Here is a 22,286-nt window from a genome sequence, read left to right as displayed (position 1 = left end):
AATATATACTCACTGTGAAAGTTCTAAAGAACACAGAAATATAAACTTAAAAAATGAAACCACCACCTCCACAGGTGTCCACTTTTAACAGTTTTGTGTCTATCTGTCTAGATTTTTCTCTTCGTATAAAATACACATGCATATATTTTCCCTTTAAGACAGAAACATAAATTTTTTTTGCAGTTTGCTTTTTCTAAAGTCTATATATAATAAATATTTTTCCTTAGCACATATAGATCTACTTTAATTGTTACAATAGTCTATTGTATAGTTCTATCATAATTTTCCCAATTCCCAATTATAGGGCATTTAGTTTGTTTTCATGGTTTTTTTTGTTGTTGTTGTTTTGTTTGTTTGTTTTTATTACAAACTAGCCTGTGTTGAAAGTCCTGTGCCTTTATCTTTTAGGATTGGTTGTTCCCAATTTCCAAATTGTCCTCTTGGAAGTTTATTCAAATTTATATTCCCCTTGTGGTGTTTATGTACCAGTCTCCTAACATCCTTGACAACTCTGGATGTTATATTTTTTTTAATGCTAGCTATGGTCTTTCATTCATTGAGCATTAATCATTGTGGTGAAGTTGGGTAAATTATCTGAATAATTTCCACTTGAACATCCAGAAGCTTCAGGTGTTTTCCATATTTCTGGGGCCTATTCACCCTCCCCTTGTCTTCCTTATTTTTCAGTTACGACAGTGGCCTGACTCATATACAAAGAAATTTGAGCACAGAATCTACCCCATCACGTTTTCAGTTGGAAACCCTCAGGAATGGAAGAAATTATTCAAACCATGTGCTGCTCAGAGACTCTTTCTTCCGGTAGGAACAAGAGCTTTTAATCAAATGATGCTTGTGAGATAATTACTCTTGGAAACATGGTGGAATTAACTGGTGTGTGTTTAGAGACATTTTACTTAGAGCTGAAATGTATTTCTCTTGGATTCTGTAATTGATTCTCTTAATTTTGGGGTATAGAGGGTTCCTGTGTTCAAGCAGTTGTTTCTCAAAGATTAAGGAACTGAGAGCATCCAATGCATGTGTTGGAGTATGGGTCTTTGTGACTTTGGCTCCACCTTAATAGCTTCGTGAACCTCTGTTAAGTCCCCCATCTTCACTAGGCCTCATGTTCCTCCACAGGTTTTGCACATAGTTGACCCTCAATAAATGTTAGCTTTGATAACTTTTACTTCTCTTAAAACAACGATTGCCAGATGTAGCCATGCTAGGGAACAATTCAAAAAAGGTCCAGAATTTTTGATTCAGCCTGTTGGTTTTTAATTTTTGGATTAAATATTTTTTGTTCCTTTTTAAAAGTCCTAAATAGAAAAATCACTGAGGATGTATCAAACTCCCTTGGAGTTTGAGCCTGACAGTGCACTGAACAGGCAATTGGAAGTATGATCTGTGCTGAAGTCTCATGAATATATGTAACCTGGGGTTTCACACTGGTCGGTGAGAGGTCATAGAACATTCTTTGGGGCATGGCATTTATGGTGAGGCATGACCAGCATAAAAAGCAGGAATCACTGAGTGACAAGGGCCTGGCTGGTAATGAGAGAGAAGAGGGTACCAAGCAGATGGAATAATATATTCAAAGGCCCCAAGTTGGGAAAGGAGCATGGTAAGGAAAATAAAAGAAGGTAGAGTCACCAGAAAATAGGGTGACTTGCGATTGAAGAGGTCAGCAGGGTTGTTTAGTCTTTGTGTTAAGGGCATTGAGAAGCCATTGACTGATTTCTAGCATGTAAATGGGATGATCTGGCTTATGTCTTAAAGAGGACACACTAGTTCATTGCAGTGGAATCGCTAGGCCAGTTACTGCTGATTTGGGCATGTTGGGTACCTTCAAGATGGATTCAGAACCTGCCTGACAAGTAGAATTTACCATTGGCTTGTTGTAAGAGTTGCAGGGGAGGGAGGTGAAAAGGATTTCACCCAGGTCTCTGAGCTGAACAACTATTAAGGCTGATCTGTTTGAATTGCCAATATTCAGCTTTTTATGAGCTACAAAAAAAAGGCAGTTTGTTCCGGTTCATCCTACTGGTGGATGGTGATCTTTGGAGAGATGGAAAAGACAGGAGGATAACCAGTTTTCATGGGTGTGATGAGTTTAATTTGGGTCATATTGGTTTTGAGGTGCTCAGGAGATGGCCATGTAGAAAAGTCTTACCATCTGTTGGTTTGAAACTCTATACAGCAAGTGGCCTTTTTAGCATTTCCTACCCAGAACCTGTGAGAAGAACGAGGCCTGGCTGTACTCTGGGTGCCTATTTGCACATGCTTACTCACTCATTAAATGACCTGTTTGTCACACGCCACAGACCTTCATGTGAGATGGGATTAATTGCATAAAAGTGTGGGTAAGGAAAGACTACCTCAAACTGGAACTAAAATCTGTAGGTTGCTGATATAAAAACGAATTACTATTTCAGAAGATGAGAAAAAAATGTCAGGTTTCTTCTTATCTCTGTTTTAGGGGAGAAAATGTACTCAAAAACCAAGGTTACTATTGGAAGATTGTCTTTCCAAACTATCCAAAAAATACAAGCAACCCAGTGAAACCACATTTGAATTTCCCCTGACCTTGTGTGGTGACTTTATTGCCACTATTAAAAAAACAAACCTACCACATGATGATTTTCATTCATTCCCAGCTAAGTAAGTATTGCATTTTGAATGACAAATGAGTGCTGGCATTCCTTATCTGCTTTTGATAATGGAAACTAGCCCTCCTTAAAAATAATAAAGAGAGATTGTGGTTGACAGGACATTTACCTTCTCCAGGTTGTACATCATAACAGCAGATTATGAACGTAGCTTTTTTGGGCATCAGTAGAATGTATTGATCCTCAGGGTAATTTGAAATAAAGTCTAGGTGATGTTTTCCTTGAAATTCATCTCTGTAAAACCAAATCAAATGTACTGCTGAGGCAACAGAGAGAAGATGGAGATCCCAAAATGCAAACATTCTAGCAAGCAGTAGGTCAATCAACTGAGAACCACAATCACCCATATTCCAAGGGGGTATAATCTACCCTAAGCCTGTAGAAAAAAAAAAAAACCAACAACCTTCTCACATAAGATTTTACTATCAGAATAAGATCAGAGAACAGGTCTGCAGCTCAAGCTTATTAGATTCACAAGTACAATTAGTAGAACTCAGATCCCCCCAATTCATGATTTATGAAGTCCTGGAAACAGTGGACATTTAATTTTCTATTTCTTTGAATAATAGTCCTAAGAGCAAGACCATTATTAGTGCAAAGTAAACTGCAGATGGCTTCTACTAGTAAGCTCTCAAAGATGCATACTGTTCTCGGGTAACTCAGAAGCTTAAAGTATTTAAAACAATCTGCCAATTATAAATAAATTATATCTGTTCATTAAAATTTATTCTGGAGTACTTTTCCCTTTTTCTTTAGTAATAGCTGTAAAACTTTCACTATTGTAAAAATAATTGAGTGTCATGAATTCAGATCACCTCTCTCCCATTTAATTGGAATCGGTGAGATTTTCTGATGGATCTATACATTTTGTTACACACTCTGCCTCCTTGCTTCCAAGATTTCATTTATTTATTTGAGAAAGAGAGACAGAGAGAGACAAAGAGAGAGAGAGCATGAGCAGGTGGGAGGGGCAGGAGAGAGAGACAAGACACTCTGCTGAGCAGAGAGGCAGATACAGATGCAGATGCAGCGGCGTGGATGCAGGGCCAATGTGGGGCCAATCCCAGGACCCTGATCATGACCTGAGCCAAAGGCAGATGCTTAACCGACTGAGCCACCCAGGTGCCCCTGCCTCTTCTATTCCAAAAACCACTAATTATGGTCTTCTGGGGATCCTAGATATACTCCAAACATTACAGAGACACTGAATTGCAGAATCTTCAGAGACTTTATTGACAAGTGGCACCCAGTATGGAAATATACATTAGACTAAGGTGCTATGTAGGCCTAACCCAGGGAAAAAGGCCTTTTTAATCCAGGTTTTAATAAATTCCAAGATTATAGTAATGTTTGATGTCTTTCCTGCTTCCACACTTGCCATAGGCATTCATCTCAGAGGAAGGAGTTAGAGAAGAATATTGGCATGAGACATAAGATAAAATTGCTTACAGCCTTGACCTATAAATTCTTCCTGAATTCTCTGGATATTTCTATATTTCTAATAAACTCAACCCATCCTTTAATATTTCAAAGGAATATCATGCCAAATAAATAAAAATCTTAGATTACCTAGATTTGCTACATCATATCAAGAATAACAATATATAGGGGCACCTGCTTGGAACAGTTGGTTAAGCATCCAGCTTTTGGTTTTGGTCCAGGTCATGATCTCAGGGTCGTGGGATTGAGCCCTGGCATCAGGCTCTGTGCTCAGCACAGAGTTTGCTTGGGACTATCTCTCCCTCTCTCTCTGCCCCTCCCCTCTTCAAATAAATAAAATAAATTTTAAAAAATAGAGTAACAATATATCATCTTCCCTTTCCACTTATAGTTTGTTAAGGAGGTTTGTAACTAGTTCCAATATTTGGAAAATTATATACTTACAAGTGATATTCTAATGAGTCAGCTGTAGGCTATTCATTAAGGCTACTCGAAAGGTTGCCTGACTTACAAGAACTTCCTATAATTAAAGTCAGACTTCTGTAATATTATTAATATTATAAGTAAGCATTAGCAGTCAACATTGAGTTTTCCTTGGAACCAACCCTTTGGATGTCAACAAACATTGACAAATATGTGGGAACATGTTAAAAATCTATTAGAATCACCATAAATGATGTCTCTATAGTTCATTAAGCATCAAGAGACCATAAATTATTGGGATGAGATAAGCTATCAAAAAGGTCACATAAAAATGATGCTAGATGCCTATTTCATTGAACAAACAAGCTTTCCACAATCCTTATCATTAGCTCATACACTACTAAAGGTTTGACATTCAGGATATTAGTTACAACTCTTAGTTACATGTAAAAAACTCAACTTCAACTAGCTAAGGAAAGAAGGAAATTTTTTGGCTTATCTTACCATGAAGTCCAGATGATCCCAAGTGTAGGGCTGATCCAGGGGCTCCCATGATGTCACCCAGGCTCTGTGTGTCTCTTCCTCAGTTCCTTGCAAAGCTCACTCCAGGAGTATAATGACTGCTTGAAGCCCCCTGACATCAAATTCTAAAGGCTTAGCTTAGAAAAAAGAGCAAGAAGGGTGGCTACTTCCAAAATGGTGGCAGAAGAGCTCTGTGGAAATGTTCCCCAGTGAGACGGGCATAACTGGTGAAAATTGTTTTTTTTTTATTTATTTGTTTGATTTAGAGAGAGAGAGAGAGAGAGAGAGAGAGAGAACAAGAGTGGGGGAGGAGCAGAGGGAGAGGGAAAAGGAGAGGGAAAGAATCTCAAGCAGACTCCACACTGAGCTTGAGCCTGACATAGGACTCAATCTCACAACCCTGAGACCATGACCTGAATTGAAACCAAGAGTTGAATGCTTAACCAGCTGAGCCACCCAGGTGCCTCTGGCAAAAATTATTTTTAAAGCAACTATCTAGTATCTTTGGGTATTGTGCTAAGGGTCTAAGCAAATGAGGAAACAGAGTATTCAAGAAAATCTACTGATGTAACAAGTCCAGGCTTGTTCTGCTCACTGCATGACAGGCCCACGGGTCTAGATGTTAGGGTAAGGAAAGTAACTTTACCAGCAAGCCAAGGAGATACAGACTGTTCTCCTAAACAACCATCTCCCCTAGGCATGAAATTCAAGCTTCTTTTATGTTAGCAAAGGTAGGGAGGGGTGGTGAGGAGGTTGCAGTCAGGAGGTAACTGATGTCTGTAGATATCTAAGGAAGGTCATAAAACTTCTTTGTCCTTGGTCAGTTGATCTTTGTGTGCAGGAATTTGGTCATGTCATTCCTGTAAATGTTAAGCATAGCATAGTCATTTCTGTATGTGCTTCCTTATGTTCTTGGGTGAGGTAGGTTTTGGGAAGAAAGAAGTTTCTGCAAATCTTACCTGTAAGCAAAATTTCTTTAATGATTAACATATCTACGTACGTGCAGGACTAAGGCAGAAGTTTCCAAGCTATAGGTCACAGCAGCAAAGGGAATAGAAGTGATATGGAGTCAAGCATGCTGGTTTTTTCCCCCGTTACACTAAAACTTGTTAAGAAAGAGGGAGAATCCGTGACATTTGAACTATGACCTACTCCCTCCATCTCCCCTTCCAACTCAGTATGATGGAAAGTCAACTATAGACAATTCAATCAGGAATACAAGGATCCTTTTCTCCCCAGCCCCCAGTAGACAGATATGGTATTGCCTTAGGAGGCGCAAGTCATCAGCAGTTCTCATCTCTACCAGGTATGAATCATGGAGTTTAAGTTCCAGGCAAATGTGGCCAATGTTCTGGGGCTTCCTTAATTAAGAGTAAGCTAACAGCTTCATGAGAGCAACAAACTAAAATATAGGCCAGTTAGTTTATAAGAGAAGCAGGGAAAGAGACAGAAAGTGCCCTCTTGTTGGCAGAACAATGTTCAAAGACTGGCCTCAGAAACTATCCCTGCAAATGAGCCTAAATTTAATTGTATCAAAAGGAGGAGCAATTTGAGCCTCAAAGACAATAGAACAATCGGCTGGCAATTAGTGGAGGCTAATAGCTGGGTATAATACCAACAGTCAGTTTAACAGAAAGATTAGAGAAAGGGTCAGTCAAAGATAGGTGATAAACCACTGTCATTTCAGGGTTACTGTGTGCATGCCTAAGGCTGCACCCACTGAGGAACATCATAGGCTGCATGCAGTGGGTGAAATGGACTTCACTAAAATAGTCCAGGCAAGATGCTAAACAAATAAATAAGTAAACAACATCTATAAGCCCTGTAGGTTGGAGGTGCTAAAATATATTACCTAACATATCTTAAATTATATTAGCATGCTATAACATATTAGCATGCTAAATGTATTATCCAAAATTTTTTCATCAAAAAATATGATGCATTCAAAGAAATAGGAAAGTATGACTCATTCACAGGAAAAAATGCAAGCAATAGAAAATGCCTATGATAGGACACAGATGTCAGATTTAATAGAAAAAGACTTAACCCTTTTGGGGGCCAGGCCTCACCCTGCTCACTTGCTGGGGTCTCATCCCTGAGGGACACAGTACAGCCCTCAGGCTTTGCTGGTATGGGCTCAGGACCTGTGGGCACCCATAGGGCCTGACTAGGAGCGTATGGGCACCATCACCACCATATAGGCCCCCAGCCATCCCCAGCTGTCAGTAATTAAAAGCAATCTAATACACACACACCAAAAAAAAAAAAAAAAAAAAAAAAAAAAAAAAAAAACAACAAAAAGAAAAAGACTTTAAAGCAGCCATTATAAACATGTTCAAGCAATAAAAGGGAACCATGCTTAAAGGAGTAAAGTAAGTTATGATGACAGTGTTTCATGAAATTAAGAATATAAATAAAGACATGAAAATTATTTTTTTTAAAGAGCTGAATGGAAATTCTGGAGTTAAAAGGTACAATGATTGAAATGAAAAGGCATTAAAGGAGCTCACAGCAGATTTGAAATTTAAGTAGAAAAAATTGGTAAATTTGAAGGTAAATCAATAAAATTCATGCAGTCCAAGGGATAGAGAAAAATAATAAAATTGAACAGAAACTAAGAGAAATGAGCAACACATCAAGTACACCTGCATATGCAATACAGGAGCCCCAGAAGGAGAGGAGAGAGAGAGAAAGGAATAGGAAAAAAACTATTTGAAGAAATAATGGTTGAAAAGTTGCAAACTTGGATTACATGGGTGGCAGAGAGGTTGAGTGTCAGACTCTTGGTTTCAGCTCAGGTCATGATCTCAGAGTGAGTCATGAGATCAAGCCCCACGTACAGCTCTGCACTCAGTGCAGAGTCTGCTTAGGGTTTTCTTTGCCTTTGCCCTTCCCTCAGTCTCTAAAATAAATAAATCTTTATTTAAAAAAAAGAGAAAATTTGCAAATTTGATGAAAAACAATATATACATAAAAGTTAAAAGAACTCTAAGTAAGATAAATTCAAAGAGATCCACACGCAGATAAATCATAATTTAAAAACCTGAAGACAGGGATCCCTGGGTGGCGCAGTGGTTTGGCGCCTGCCTTTGGCCCAGGGCGCGATCCTGGAGACCCGGGATCGAATCCCACGTCAGGCTCCCGGTGCATGGAGCCTGCTTCTCCCTCTGCCTGTGTCTCTGCCTATCTCTCTCTCTCTCTCTCTCTGTGTGACTATCATAAATAAATAAAAATTTAAAAAAAAATAAATAAATAAAAAATAAAAACCTGAAGACAGAGTGCCTGGGTGGCTCAGTCAGTTAAGCATCTGCCTTCAGCTCAGGTTATAATCCCAGGGTCCTGGGATTGAGTCCCTCATCAGGCTCCCTTCTCCATGGAGATCCTGCTTCTCCCTCTCTCTATCACTCCTCCTGCTTGCACCCTCTCTTTCTCTCTGTGTGTCAGACAAATAGATAAAATCTTTTTTTAAAAATCCTGACAAAGTCTTAAAAGCAGCAAGAGAAAAACAACTTGTTACATACATCCTTGTTACTTACATCCATTAAGATTAACAGCATATTTTTCATTAGAAATTGTGAAGCCAGAAGGCCATGGCATGATATATTTAAAGCACCAAAAAGTGGGGGTGGGGGAAGTTATCAACTAAAAATCTTGTACCTAGCAAAACTATTTTAAAAATGAAGGTGGAGGGGATCCCTGGGTGGCTCAGTGGTTTGGTGCCTGCCTTCAGCCCAGGGTGTGATCCTGGAGTCCCGGGATCGAGTCCCACATCGGGCTCCCTGCATGGAGCCTGCTTCTCCCTCTGCCTGTGTCTCTGCCTCTCTCTCTGTGTCTCTCATGAATAAATAAATAAAGTCTTAAAAAAAAGAAGGTGGAATACACATTGCACCTAGCAGTCCTGCAGATCTGTCTCTTGCTTTAACGGTGTTTGGACGGAACAGACACAGGGTTGCCCCTTCTACCAACTTCCAACCACCCTCCATCCTTTTTTCTAGTCACAACCTTCAGAGCCACCTTCTCTGCCACCCCCTGCCTCTGGAACCAGCCAACACCCTGTTTTGAGCTTAGCTCCTTATTACCAATCAACCATGAGCTCCCAGATTTGCCAGAATTATTCCACAGAGGTATTGGCTGCCATCAGCTGCCTGGTCTGCATGCATCTGCTGGCCTCCTACACCTACCTCTCTCTGGGCTGCTTTTTCCACTGTGAAGATGTGGCTCTGGAGGGTATGGGCCACATCTTCCAAAGTTGGCTAAGGAGAAACAAGGGTACTGGCCATCTCTTAATGATGCAAAACCAGTGTGGCAGCTGTGCCCTCCTCCAGGACATGCAGAAGCCATCCCAAGATGGATGGCATAAAACCCTGGATGCCATGGGATTGCCCCTGGATCTCTGTGACTTCCTGGAGAACCACTTCCTAGTTGAGGTGAAGTTCATCAAGAGGATGAGAAACCACCTGTCTGACTTCCCCAGGCTGGCCCCCCATGCTGGCGTGGGCAAGTATCTATTCAAAAGCCTCACCCTCAAGCATGACTAAGAGCCTCTGAAGCCCAGCTGCCTTTGAGGAGGCCCTGCTGCTATCCCCCTGGTGCAGGGCTTATGCCTAAGCCTCTTACTACAGCGAGTAGGCAGCTTTTTAACTACCTTGGAGCCCTCTCCCATGGACCGAGTGGAAACAATAAAGCTTTCTGTAGGAGAAAAAAGGGGGAATGAGAGAAATCAAGTTATTCCCGGGAAAAGAAAACTGAAATAATTCGTTGCTAGCAGAACTGCCTTACAGACAATACTAAAGGAAGTTTTTTAGGCCAAAAGCAAATGACTCCAGATAATAATTCAAAATCACATTTTAAAAAAAGAGCATGAATAAAGGCAATTACATAGAAAGAATTTTATGAATATTTCATTTTTAAGAGATTTTATTAATTAATTTATAGAGCACAAGCTCGGGGAGGGAGAAGAATCTCAGGCAGATTCCACACTAAGCATGGAGTCTGATGAGGGGCTCAGTTCCACAACCCTGAGATCACAGCCTGAGCTGAAATCAAGAATTGGACACTAAACTGACTGAGCTACCCTGGTGCACCTTAAGATTTTATTTTTAAGTAATCCCTACATTCAGCATGGGGCTTGAACTCACAACCCTAAGTCCCATGCTCTACTGACTGAACCAGCTAGGCACTCCTGTAATGAATATTTCTTATCCTTTACTTTCTTAATTGATTTTAAAAACAATTATATAAGACAATATGTATATAAGTATGTTGTTGGCAGTATAACAGAAATGTAATATATTTAACATTAATAGCACAAAGGAGGGTGGAGTGGAGGAAAGTTGTGTGGGATAAGAGAATGATACTGGGGGCACTTGGGTGGCTCAGTGATTGAGTGTCTGCTTTTGGCTCAGGTTGTGATCCTGGAGTCCTGGGATTGGGTTCTGCATAAGGCTTCCCGCAGGAGCCTGCTTCTCCCTCTGCCTTTGTCTCTGCCTCTCTCTGTGTGTATCTCTCATGAACAAATAAATAAAATCCTTTAAAAAATAAGTTTTAAAAATTAAAAAGAAAAGAAAATGATACTGGATAGTAACTTAAATCCACAGGAACAAATGAAGAAAATCAGAAATGGTAGAAGGTTAATATGACAAACTCCATAAATATATCCTTGCTCTCCTTCATTTCTCAGCTTCTTTAAAAGACAATTGCATGAAGTAGCAATTATAACAATACATTACTGGGTTTGTAACATGTATAGATGTAATATATACAACAGTGACATCACAAAATGAGACAAGAGAGTAGAGCTATATAGGACTAACATTTGTGTGTCTCACTGGAATTAAGTTAGTATAATTCTGAAGTATATATTGATAAGGTATATATGATAAGCTTAGGAACAACTGCCCAGGAGAAATATGGTGAAAACAAATCACTGAATTAAAATGCTATGTTAGAAAATATACACTTGATGCAATAGAAAGCAGTAAAAGAAGAGTAGAAGAACAAAAAAGACATGAGACATACTGAAGACAGAAAGGAAAGGGACAGACATAAATTCAACTACATCAATAAAATTAAATGAGAATTGGTAAGACAGTCCAGTCAAAAGGCAGGAATTGCCAGAAATGGTTGTTTAAAATGATATGATTCAACTATATACTATCTACAGGAGACGTACCTTAGGTTCAAAGGTATTCCAAAAAGACGAAAAAAGACGTCAATCCAACAGCAACCCCAAGAAAGCTGGAGTGGCTGTAGTAATATCAGACAAAATAGAACTGAAAAAAATTATTAGAGAAAAATAAGCACATTAAATGCTAAAAATGTTAATCTACAAAAAGACATAAGAATTATAAATATATATGCACCTTACAACAGAGCCTCCAAGTACATGAAGCCCAAACTGACAGAATTGGAGGGAGAAATAGGCAGTCCACCAATAATAATGGGAGGATTTAATGCCCCACATTCAATACTGGATTAAATAATGTATATCATCAACAAAGAAATAGACTTGAACAACACTTTAAACCAACTCGACCAACAGGCATATGTAGAAAACTCCACTCAATACCAGTAGAACACATTCTTCTGAATGCATATGGAACATTCCTGGGATAGACCATATGTTAGGCCATAAAACAAGCTCAATGAATTTAAAAGGTGGAAGTCATGCAAAGTATGTTCTCTGATCATAGTGGAATGAAATTAGAAGTCAACAACAGAAAGAAAATTGTGCAGCTCACAAATATGTGGAAGTTAAACAACACACTTCTAGATAACCAATGGAGCAAAGAAGAAATTAGAAAATATTTTGAGATATGGGGCGCCTGGATGGCTCAGTTGGGTTGAGTGTCCAACTCTAGATATCATCTCAGGTCTTGATCCCAGGGTCGTGAGTTCAAGCCCCATGTTGGGCTCCATGCTGGGCATGGATCTAATTTAAAAACAAATAAACCAATAAACAAAAACAAGAAAATACTTTGAGATAAATTAAAATGAAAATATACATACCAAAACTTATGAGAGCAGCTAAGGCAGTACATAGATTGAAATTTATAGTTATAAACTGCTACCTTACAAATGAGGAAAGATTTTAAATCAGTAACTTAAACTTCTACCTGAGACACCTTAGAAAGAACAAACAATCCAACCAAGAACAAGGAAGGAAATAGTAACAATAAGAGTAAAAAATAACGAAGTAGAGAATAGAAAAAGAATAGAGAATATCCACAGACCTGAAAGTTGATTCTTTGAAAAGATCAACAAAATGGACAAACCTCTAGTTAGACTGAGCAAGGAGAAAAAGAAGACTCAAATTACGAAAGTCAGGAATGAAAGAGGAGAGATGAATACCAACATTACTGATATAAAAAGAATTATAAAGCAATACTGTAAATATCTGTGTGATAATTAGATTATTTGAATTAGTAATTTTATTTTTTTTTAAAGATTTCATTTATTTATGCATGAGAGACAGAGAGAGGCAGAGACACAGGCAGAGGGAGAAGCAGGCTCCATGCAGGGAGCCTGACATGGGACTTGATCCCAGGTCTCCAGGATCACACCTTGAGCAGCAGGCGGCGCTAAACTGCTGCACCACCAGGCCACCCCAGTAATTTTGTTTTAAATCCATGAAGAAAAGCTCAGGACGAGATGGCTTTATTGGTGAATTCCACCAAATGTTTGAAGAATTAATACTGATTCTTTCTAATCTTTAAAAAAAAAAAAAAAAACCAGAGGGGTGCCTGGGTGGCTTAGTCATTAAGCATTTGACTCTTAATTTCAGCTCAGGTTATGATCTCAGGGTCATAAGATGAGGCCCTGTGTCAGGCTCTGTGCTAGGTGTGGGGCCTACCTAAGATTCTTTCTCTCCCAATCTCTCTCTGACCCTCCACCCACCTCTCTCCCCTCTCTAAAAAATAAAAAATAAAATAATTATTTAAAAAAAAACAAAAGAAGTGAATATTTCCCAATTATTATATTAGGCCATATGTTAACCTGTTACCAAAACCATACAGTGGCATTACAAGAAAAGAAAACTATTTCTGAAAAGAAAACTATCAGACCAATTATTCATAAATGTAGATGGAAAAATCCTCAACAAATATTACCGTATAGAATCCAGTAACTCAAAAAAGGTTTTTGCACCATTACCAGTTGGGATTTTTTTCCCCAGGAGTACAAAGTTGGTTTAACATGTTAAAATCAACTAATGTAATATAATAAATAAACAGATTCAAGATGTCATGAGCATTTCAATAGATGCAGAAAAAAATTTGACAAAATCTAATACGGTTTCAAGATAAAAACATTCAACCCTGGGAATAGAAGAGAACGTTCTCGACCTGATGAAGGGCATCTACAAAAGCCTTAAAATTAGCATCATTCTTAGTGGTAAAAGACTGCATAATTTACCTCTAAAATCAAGGGGAAAAAAGTTATAAAATTTCTATTCATTGTAGTGGAAGTTCTACAGGGCATTCAGGCAAGAAAATGAAATAGAATGAAAAAAAAAAAAAAAAAGAAAATGAAATAGAATGAACTCTGATTTGAAAGAAAGAAGTAAAACTATCTCTATTTTCGAATGACATCATATCATATATAGAAAATCTGAGGAGGGCAGCCCTGGTGGCCCAGTGGTTTAGTGCTGCCTTCAGCCCAGGGTGTGATCCTGGAGACCTGGGATCAAGTCCCGCGTTGAGCTTCCTGCATGGAGCCTGCTTCTCCCTCTGCCTATGTCTCTGCTTCTCTCTCTCTGTGTGTCTGTTATGAATAAATAAATAAAATCTTTTTTTAAAAAAAAAGGAAAATCTGAGGAAATCCATTCTAAAAATGATTAGAACTAATAAAATTTAATAAGGTTGCAAGATACAAGACCCAGACACAAAACAATTGTATTTCTAAACACTTGCAATGAGCAATCCATAAATAAAATTGAAAAAACAATTGCGTTTATAATAACAAAAGCAATAAAATACTTAAAAATAAATTTAGCAAAATGAATATAAAACTTGTACTCTGAAAATTTTGAGTTGAAAGAAATTAAAGAAGAGTTAAGTAAATGGAAAGAAGACTCATGTTCATAGATCAAAAGACTTAAGAATGTTAAGATGGCATTAGTCCTGAATACTGTCTACATATTCAATACAGTCTTTAGCAAAATCTCATTTGGCTTCCCTCTAGAAAGTGCCAAGCTGATCCTAAAATTCATATAAAAATTTGAGGGACTATAATCAGTAAGCTCCTAGTCAGACAAACTAAATAAAAGCCCAGAGAGGACACAAATTACTAATATTAGAAATTATAAAGGGGACATCATTACTACAGTTTCCTTTTCATGGGCATTAGAAGTATAATAAAGGACTAACATGTTTATGATCACAAATTTGATAAGTTAAATGAAATGGGTCAGTTCCTTGAAAACACAAACAAGAAAAAATACATACTCTGAACAGGTTTATGTCTATTAAAGAAATTGAATCAGGGGTGCCTGGGTGGCTCAGTCAGTTGAGCATCTCGACTCTTGGTTTCAAGTCAGGTCATGATCTCATGTGTCTCGGAAATGAGCCTGCACTGGACTATGCACTCAGTGGGGAATCTGCTTGAAGATTCTCTCCCTCTACCACTCCCTCAATGTACATTCTCTCTTTCTCTCTCTCTCTCCCTCCCTCCCTCTTTGAAATAAATAAATCTTAAAAAAAAAAGAAATTTAAAAAATCGACCTTACAAACAAAAGGCAAAGGGCCAGGTGAGTTGGTGAATTCTGTCAAACATTTAAGGATGAAGTTATACCTATTTCTCTAGTCTCTTTCAGAAGATAGAAGAGGAAATACTTCCTACTCATCTGTGAGGCCACCATTTCTCTAATGCAGAACCAGACAAAGACATATTAAGAAAAGAAAACTACAGACTAATATCTCTTATTGATATAGACGTAAAAATCCTCAATAAAACATTGGCAAATCAAATCCAAAAAAGCATACAAAAAATTATACACCATCCCCAAATGGAATTTATCCCAGTATGCAAGGCTGGTTCACCATTAAAAAGTCAGTTGATGTAGCCCATCACATCAACACGTTACAAAAAGAAAATCATGTGATCTTATCAATAGATGTAGAAAAAAACATTTGACAAAATCCAACATTTATTTGTGATAAAAACTGTCAGTAAACTAGAAATTAAAGATAACTTTATCAACTTGATAAAAACTATCTACAAGAAACCCTACAGCTAATATCATACTTAAAGGACCTTTGAAGGTAAGCTTTAGGACCTATTAGGAATACTCAATATTGTCAAGATATCACTCCTTCTCAGGTTGATTTGTAGATTCAACTCAGTCCCAATCAAAATCCCACCAAGTTATCTTACAGATGTCAACAAACTGATTTTAAAGTTCATATGGACAGGCCAAAGACTCAGAGTAGCTAATGCAATATTGAAGGAGAAGAACAACGTTGCGTGATTGATGCTACCCAACCTCAAGACTTCCTGTAAAGCTATAGTGATCAAAATAGAATGATATAGACAAAAGAATAGACAAATAGTCAATGGAACATAACAGAGAGCCTATAAATAGACCCCCATAAATTTAGTCAATTGATCTTTGACAAAGGAGCAATATAGTGGAACAAAGATAGTTTCTTCAACAAATGGTGCTGAGAACAACTGGATATCCATATACAAAATAATAAATATATATTCAAGGGCACCAGGGTGGCTCAGTTAGTTGGATGTCTGCCTTCAGTTCGGGTTATGATCCCCAGGGTCCTAGGATCAAGCCCCACATTGGGCTGTCTGCTCCACCGGGAGCCTGCTTCTCCCTCTCCCTCTGCCTGCTGCTCTCCTTGTTTGTACTCTCTCTTTCTGTCAAATGAATACATCTTTAAAATATATGTATATAGATAGATAGGTAGGTAGATACAGATCTTACACACATCACAAAAATGAACTAAAAATGGATCAGATACTGAAATATAAAATGCGAAACTATAAAACTCCTGGAAGATAACATAGGAGAAGACCTAGATTACCTTGGGTATGGTGAGGACTTTTTAGATATAATACCAAAGACACAGCCCATGAAAAAAATAGTTGATAAGCTGGACTTCATTAAATTTTAAAACTTCTCTCTGAAAGACAATATCAAGAGAATGGGATGACAAACTGTAGACTGGAAGAAAATATTTGCAAAAGACATTTCTGATAAAGGACTATTATCCAAAATATACAAAGAACTCTTAGAACTCAACAATAAGACCAACAACCTAATTTTAAAATGGACCAAAGAGGGCAACCTGGGTGGCTCAGTGGTTTAGTGCCGCCTTCACCCCAGGGTGTGATCCTGGAGACCTGGGATCAAGTCCCACGTCAGGCTCCTTGCATGAAGCCTGCTTCTCCCTCTGCCTGTGTCTCTGCCTCTCTCTCTCTCTCTCTCATGAATAAATAAATAAAATCTTTAAAAAATTTTTAAAAAATGAAATGTGCCCTTACCATTGGACTCAGCAGTTGCACTTCTTGGTTTTACCCAAAGTAGATAAAAACTTATGTCCACACAGTAATCTGCATTTGGATGTTTATGGCAGTTTTATTCATAATTGTGAAAACTTGGAAGCAACCAAGATGTCCCACAGCAGGTAAATGGGTAAAAAAACTGTGGCACATCAGGTAATGGGATGTTATTTAGTGCTGAAAAAGAATTGAGCTATCAAGTCATGAAAAGTCATGGGGGAACCTTAAATGCATATTACTAAGTGAAAGAAGCCAATCTGAGAAAGCTACACACTGTTTGATTTCAATGATACAACATTCTGGAAAAGGCAAAGCTATGGAGCAGTAAAAATGTTTGCCTGGTTGGAGGGCAGCCAGGGGCAATGGATGAACAGGCAGTCTACCAGGACTTTTAGGGCAGTGATAATTCTCTATATAATATCATAATGATAAATATATGTAACTATACATTTGTCCAAATCAACACCAAAAGTGAACCATAATGTAAAGTATGGACTTTGGGTGATTATGATTAATGCAGATTCATCCTTGGTAACAAATATATTATTCTGGTGAGTGATGTTGATAATAGGGGAAACAGGACATGTTTAGGGTGGCTCAGCGGTTTAGCGCTGCCTTCAGCCCAGGGCATGATCCTGGAGACTAGGGATCGAGTACCACATCGGGCTCCCTGCATGGAGCCTGCTTCTCCCTCTGCCTGTGTCTCTGCCTCTCTCTCTCTCTCTCTCTCTCTCTCTCTCTCTCTGTCTCTCTCATGAATAAATAAAATATTTTTAAAAATAGGGGAAACTATGCTTGTGTGTAGAGACAGGAGGTATAGGAGAAATCTCTGTGCCTTCTCTTAATTTTGTTGTATACCTGAAACTTCTCTTAAAAAAGAAAATCTTTATTGAGATGCCTGGGTGGCTCAGTGGTTGAGCATCTGCCTTTGGCTCAAATTGTGATCCCGGGGTTCTGGGATTGAGCCCCGCATCAGGCTCCCCTCAGGGAGCCTGCTTCTCCCTTTGCTTGTGTCTCTACCTCTCTGTGTCTCTCATGAATAAATAAATAAAATCTTTTTTAAAAAATCTTTATTAAAAAGAAGGAAGGAAGGAAGGAAGGAAGGAAGGAAGGAAGGAAGGAAGGAAGAAAGAAAGAAAGAAAGAAAGAAAGAAAGAAAGAAAGAAAGAAAGAAAGAAAGAAAGGTAGATAGATTGATTCAAGGAACCCTGAATATCCAAAACAATCTTGGGAAAGGTGAACAAGTTTGGAAGACTCTAGGTGAACAAGTTTGGCTTCCTGATTTCAAAATTTATTACAAAGGTAACCAAGCCACTGCAGTACTGGCATAAGGTTAGACATATAGACCAATGGAAGAGAATTGAATCCACAAATAAACACTCATAGTGACAGAGTAATTCAATGGGGAGAGAGTAATCTTTTCAACAAAGGGTACCAGGGAAACTGGATATCCACATGCAAGAGAATGAAGTTGTATTCCCTACCTCATACCATATGAAAAATTAATTCAAATGGATCAAAGAACTAAATATAAGTGTTAAAAAATATAAAGGTTTTAGAAGAAAACGTAGGAGTAAATCTTCATGATCTTCGATAAGACAGTGTTTTTTTTTTTTATATGATACTGAAAACACAAACAACAAAAGAAAAACTGGATAATTTGGACCACATCAAAATTGAAAGCTTTTGTGCTTTAAATAATACCATCAAGAAAGTATACAGACATCCACAGAATAGGAGAAAATATTTTCATATCACATATAACAGACTTGTATCTAGGATATATAAATAACTCTTACAACTCAATAACAAAAAGATAAATAGTCCAATTTAAAAATGGGCAAAGGATCTGAATAGATGTGTCTGCAAAAAATATATAAAAGGGGAAATATACAGATGAAAAGATGCTCAACATCATTAGTCATCCATCAGGGGAATGAAATCAAAACCACGTTGAGATACCACTTCACACCACGAAGATGGCTGTAATCAAAAAGACATTATAACAAATGTTGGCAAGGATGTGGACAAACTGGAAGCCTTGTGCACTGCTGGTGAGACTGTAAACTGGTGCAGCTGCTTTGGAGAACAGTCTTACATTTCTCAAAAAAATTAAACGTAGTGTTACCATATGACTCAACAACTCCACTTCTAGATAATGGAGAGAAATAAAAACATATGTACACAAATATTCATAGCAGCATTATACTTAAGATCTAAAAGATGGATACAACCCAAACATCCATCAAGTGTTGACTGGGTAAATAAAATGTAGTATGTTCATGAAATGGAATGGTACTTGGCAGTAAATGGAAACGAGGTACTGAAACATACTACAGTATGGGTGTGCTTTGAAAATGTGCTAAGTGAAAGGAGCCATTCAAAAACATCACATATTATATGATTCCATTTATATGAAATGTCCTGAATAGGCAAATCTATTTATAGAGATAGAAAGTAGATTAGTGCTTGCCTAGGGCTAATCAGGTTGGGGAGAATAGGGAGTGACTGCTAATGTGTACAGAATTTCTTTTTGAGATGCTGAAAATGTTCTAAAATTAGATTGTGATGATGTTGCACAACTCTGTGATGTACTAAAAACCATTGAATCATTTACTTTAAATGGGTGAATTGATATGTAAATTATATCTCAGTAAAGCTGTTATAGGAGAAAACAAAAGCATGGTACTTAAGGACTATCATAAAAATCTGGGGTATATTATGATTGCCCCTGTATGGCTCCTGTTCTCATTCCTAAACAATTGTTATGGCTAGAAAAATAAGATACTCTGATTAGCCTCAGTTAAATCACATTCCCATCCATGGGCAACATCCATCCACCTGCATCTGAACCACAGGGATTTGGTTTCTTCATAGGGGAGAGGGTTGCTCTTGTCAGAAGATGGAGGAAGATATGCTGGAAAAGACAAACAATAGATAACTACCTGAGTTAAGAATGACTGGTTCTGAGGCGCCTGGGTGGCTCAGTTGGTTGAGTGTCCAGCTCTTGATTTCGGCTCAGGTCATGATCTCAGGGTCATGGGATTGAGTCTGGCTCTGCACTCAGGGTGGAGTCTGCTTGGGGTTCTCTCCCTCTACTCCTCCTGGAGCTTGTGCTCTCTCTAAAATAAAACAAAATATTTTAAAAAAATGACTCGTTCTGTAACACTTCTTCTCAAGCCTTCAAAGAAGTCCTTTTGCTTTGTTAAGATGAGAAATACACACACACACACACACACACACACACACACACACACACACCATGGAGTCTTAGAGAAACTTAATAGCCACAGTAGTAGGAAGCATTTAATGGAGATAGAAATTAATTTGAAATGTATAGAGACAGTATAGTGTGGTTGTTAAGACCACAGACTCTGGGGTACCTGGGTGGCTCAGTTGGTTAAGTATCTGACTCTTGATTTCAGCTCTGAGACATAAGATCTCACAATCTGAATCATGAGATCAAGCCCCATGTTTGGCTCCACCCAAGTGTGGAACTTCTCTCTCCCTCTGCCCCTCGCTCACCACCTCATGCTCATTCTCTCTCTCTCTCTCTCTCTCTCTCTCTCTCTCTCTCAAAAAACAAAACAAACAAAAAATGACTACAGACTCTGGAACAGTCCAAATATGTTCAGATCTTGCTTTTTGCTTTTACCATTTGCCATTTTGTAACTTGGGGAAATGACTTTTCTTTGCCTTAATTTGTTCATTTGTAAAATGGCAATAAGAACACTATCAACTCACAACAATAGTGTTGGGAAAACTTAAATTAGTTAATATATTTACCACTCTTAAGAACTGTGCTTGGCACAAAGTAAGGGTGTTCTGCTATTTTTGTTATAATTGTTATTATTATGAGAACTGATATGTGTCATGAAACTACTAAGATTAACTTTTTTCCCAAAGGGGCCTTGTCTTGGTTAATAGCAACAAAAATGTTTTTGGTCTAGTTGGCTAAGCCATAACCAACACAGAACCATTATAACATGCCCCAGCAGAGAACACAACATTACAATATCATCAGACATATTGTAGCAAATTATCTTTTTGTCCCCAACATGATTACCATCCTAGCAGTTCTGAAATCACCATGTTTGTTATGAAACATAGTGTAAGAATTATCACTAATATTTGTTGATTACCACTATAACATGATTCTTTGGTTGCAAGCAATCATAAGTTACTCACGCTAAGTTAATCAGAAGAGGACTGTAGGATAAATATAACTTCTAAAGGAATTGTTGTTAGTATCCTCAGAAAAATAAAAGAAACTATTACATGAAGAAGTATTGGATTCTACGAAAAATGAAACATTTAGAAACTAAAACCAGAATGTTTATAAATTCAAAATGTGGTAGCAGAAATTAGCACTCAATGGAAAAACTGCAGAAAAAGCCAAGGAAATTGTTCCCAGCAATAATCAATAAAAACCAATGAGATGGAGAATAGCAGTGAAATGAATAGACAGTGGACAGATCCAACAGCTGAACAATTGTAGTTCTAGAAAGAGAGAACAGAGAACACAAAGGTTCAGAATCAACCTTGAAATTAATTCAAGAAAATTTCTCAGAATGAGAAAACATACATGTCCAGATTAAGGGAACCCATCAAAAGACTATTGCATTAAGTGAAAAAAAAAAAAAAGACACATAACATTAGATAGATTGGCTTCAACTTTCAGGGTCCCAGTCTGAGACGGTACATAGGAGCCTCCAGAACTCATGTCTTCTCATGGACACAATGAGTCTACAACTACCATGGAACAATGACCTCTGAAAGAAATTTAAAAACTATCTGAGTGATTTCTACGTATTTGGCAAGCAAGAAAATACCCATACCACCCACACTGGAATGGGTCTTAGCACACTGTCAACTACTGGGAGCCACTAGGAACAAAGAATGTGACCAGAATCATCACAAAGGTCTGAGAGACAGCCTAGAGCTTGGGTGAGGTTGATTGAAAAGGTTCATCTCCTATGCAAGACCACTCTATCAAGACTAGGAGAGGTAGCTGTTTCATCTAACGCATAAGAAACCAACACAGAGAGGCAAGGAAAATGAAGGAACAGAGGAATATGTTCCAAATAAAAGAACAGGATAAAACCCCAGAAACAGATCCTAATGAAACAGAGATAAGCAATTTAGCTGATTAAAAAGATACTTGTAATAAAGATGCTCACCAAAGTCAGAGAACAATGCATTGAGAAATTAAGAATTTCAGCAAAGAGAAAATATGAGAAAGTACCAAACAGACATCACAGAGCTGAAGAGTACAATAACTGCACTGAAGAATTCAAGAGATTCAGCAGCAGACTAGATTGGATGGAAGAAAGGACTTGAACTTTGAGAACAATGGGGAGAAAAGATCATATTTGGTGCCATTAAGGGGGGGGGGGTGTTATATCCAAAGGATCAGAAATCAGAAGGGCTCTAGATTTCTCAACAGCAGTAGCGGAATTGCTAAATTATTGGAGCAATGCCTTCAAAATTCAGAGCAATATCATTTCCAACCCAGAATTCCACACCCAGCCAAACTATAAATCAAGCATATGGGTAGAATCAAGACATTTTCAGATGTCCCCATTTTTAAAATATTTACCTCCTCTAAATCTTCTCTCAGGAAGCTACTGATATACTGCCCACCAGAATGAAGGAGTATATGAAGAAAGAGAAGACATGGGACCCTGGAAGCAAGGAATCCCACAAGAGACATAAAATAAGTCT

General features: G+C 38.0%; 1 protein-coding gene across 1 annotated transcript in view; it reads left to right on the top strand.

Moving 5' to 3' along the window:
* GXYLT2 (glucoside xylosyltransferase 2) overlaps positions 1 to 22,286 on the top strand; it is an 89,594-nt gene that overhangs the window by 28,830 nt on the left and 38,478 nt on the right. The window contains exon 3 of the mRNA XM_038565846.1: positions 688 to 819. Coding sequence (XP_038421774.1) covers positions 688 to 819 — 132 coding nt within the window. The remainder of the gene's footprint in view (positions 1 to 687; positions 820 to 22,286) is intronic.

Source organism: Canis lupus, chromosome 20, assembly GCF_011100685.1.
Source record: "Canis lupus familiaris isolate Mischka breed German Shepherd chromosome 20, alternate assembly UU_Cfam_GSD_1.0, whole genome shotgun sequence".
Classification (NCBI taxonomy): Eukaryota; Metazoa; Chordata; class Mammalia; order Carnivora; family Canidae; genus Canis; species Canis lupus.
The sequence above is the reverse complement of the archived record's forward strand: the minus strand, read 5'-3'. Positions and strand labels throughout refer to the sequence as shown.